The sequence below is a fragment of the Odontomachus brunneus genome, unplaced genomic scaffold (genome assembly GCF_010583005.1).
Source record: "Odontomachus brunneus isolate Ranch 3 - 2012 unplaced genomic scaffold, Obru_v1 Obru_scaffold_111, whole genome shotgun sequence".
In the NCBI taxonomy this organism is placed as follows: domain Eukaryota; kingdom Metazoa; phylum Arthropoda; class Insecta; order Hymenoptera; family Formicidae; genus Odontomachus; species Odontomachus brunneus.
This window is the reverse complement of record NW_022639561.1, coordinates 198556-201077: the sequence shown is the minus strand read 5'-3', so window position 1 is coordinate 201077 and position 2522 is coordinate 198556. Positions and strand designations below refer to the sequence as shown.

General features: G+C 34.7%; 1 protein-coding gene across 1 annotated transcript; it reads left to right on the top strand.

Moving 5' to 3' along the window:
- Positions 1-200: 200 nt before the first annotated feature.
- LOC116849321 lies at positions 201-1983 on the top strand (the record flags this gene model as incomplete). The annotated part of the gene is made up of 1 exon (XM_032826360.1): positions 201-1983. A coding segment is annotated over one exon (1656 nt), but the record flags the coding sequence as incomplete, so codon positions are not given.
- Between the last annotated feature and the right edge of the window lie 539 nt (positions 1984-2522).

Here is a 2522-nt window from a genome sequence, read left to right as displayed (position 1 = left end):
CGAAACATCAGTAAAAATGGAGACAACATTTATTACCGATGAAACTGTCGAATATGTGCAACTTCTTGCAAAGTGCGATATTTCGAAGGAAGACTTGACGGATGCGGTTGAATATTTTCGTGGTAAATATATTAATGAAGAATTAATTATCTGCTTTCATAACGTCACAGTATATTTCAAATTATAATGTAAAATAATTGTTTGTAGATATTGCTGTACGCTTTAATTTAATATTTGTTGACGCCCCACGCAAATTTTCGAACAATGCTAAATTAGTTGGCGGCAAACTTTTTGAAAAATTTATTAAACTATTAGGAGAGCATGAAATTTTGGACGACATTGAATATTATACAGAAGAAGAACAAAACGTGGTTGTATGCGAAAATATGCCGAGTACAAGTAAGAATACACCCGATGAATTGGAAGATTATGAACCTCCAGAAAAAATTTCTACGCATAAAGTAGTGCCATACGATACAAAATTAAAGGTCGTACTGACAGCACAAGAACATCCACAGTGGTCTTTCAAAACATTAAAGCATCATTTTAGAAAATATTTAAACCATCCTTCTGATGTTACGAAATATAAAAAAGCTGTTTTGTCAGGCGGTACTTTTAGAGACAAATTAAATACAATAAAAACTAATGTGTACGATCGCTTCACAGAAGCAAGAAATAAGAATCAATTAGTTACGCGACGTTTGCTTCAACAGTGGGCTATTGCTGCAGCCGCACAATATAACAAGCCAAAAGAAGAACAAGACAGCGAAGAACATACAAATGTTTTTCATTTCGTAGCATCCAGCACGTGGTTGACCAACTTTTTACACGATTATAGGATATCGAATCGTCGCGTTGTTCGATATGTTTCCAAAAAAGAAGCAATTACACCAGAAGTTGTCATAAAATCAGCGGAACAATTTCAAACATTAATTCAAGCAATTTCGCCAGATTACGATCCCGATTTTGTCATTAATACAGACCAAACAGGATGTGAGTATAGAGTTAATGTTTCGCGAACTTACACGCACACTGGAGAAAAATTAGTTCAATTGTACATAGGCGATTTAAATAAAGTTTCGCATTCATACACCGCCCAGTATTCACTGACGAAATCCGGGAAGTTATTAAATAAAGTATTTGTTTGTTTGCAAGAATTTTCTGATAATTTTGGAGTACGCGTACAAAAAGATGTAGATAAATTATTAGAATTATGTAAAAATGTCGTTATTACATGTTCTAAATCGGGCAAATTAACAACATCATTATACGCACAGTATTTGGAAAATGTTGTTAAGCCGTATGTCGGGGATAATTTGTTTTTATTTATTGTTGATTCCTGGGGAGGACAAAAAAACATCCAAATGTATAACGAAATATTTCGCGACAAAAATAATAAACCAACATGTAATTTACAAATTATACCGCCAAAATGTACTCCGATATGTCAGCCGTGCGACGTTTATTTTTATCGACAAGTGAAAGTTATAATTAAGAAAATACAAAACTGTCCAGATGTAATTTCACAATCAGGTGACGAAAGCAAACAATTAAATACTCGTGCTGATGCGATTCGTATACAATCTTTAACTCATTATCTGTTATCAGCGCCGAAATTTAAATGTATGCTTCAATATGCATGGTATGCATCCAAATTAGCTGACGATAGAGAAATATTTTTAAATGTGAATCAATTATGCTTCTCTTCAAACATTTATAATAAAACATGTGTATGTGGACAACATAATTCATTTATTAAATGTTCGTGGTGCGAAAAAATTTTATGTTTCCAATGTTTTTACATCAATTTTCATCCACAACATTGCGAAGCGATGGAAACCTTTTATCGTATGTAAATAAATATATAATTATAAAAGAAAGTTTATATTGTACAAAATATTCTTGACAAAATAACACATGTACATTGCATGAGAAATATAATCAGTTCATGACTTTAAAACTGTTTTTTATTTCGTATTGCGTTCAAACATCCCGAAATGTCCTTATTTTTACATAGAAAAACAAAATAAATTTAAAAAAATAAATAATGATTAATGTAGTGTCTTTTATATATCCAAAATTGAAAAAAAAAAAAAGCGAAGCAGTCGTCGGCGGGACTCGAACGCACGCCGCCGGCGCAAAAATGTATGGACGGGAGCCTTAGTCGGCTCAGCTACGCCGCTTACTCGAAAAAGATTCTAATGTTCTTCTTTACATGGGACATAGTTGCGTGACCCTAACTTTGTTTTGTAATTTCTCCTAAACGAAGGCCCATTGGCACAAACGCCTTTAGGGTTTTTATTAGCTACATGTAAGCTATCGAACACACTATGACTCGTTGGAAAAGCGATTTCCTAATTGGCGTCATCTCCTTGTAAGGCCGGCCGCGTCCCGCGCACCGCGCGTCACCTCTCGCCAAACATCGGCTAGACAAGCCGCTGACAGACAATATACAAACGGCGGAAACCAACGGCGTCGGCACTGAAAATTGGAAGACTACACTGTAATCACATTTAGCAGAT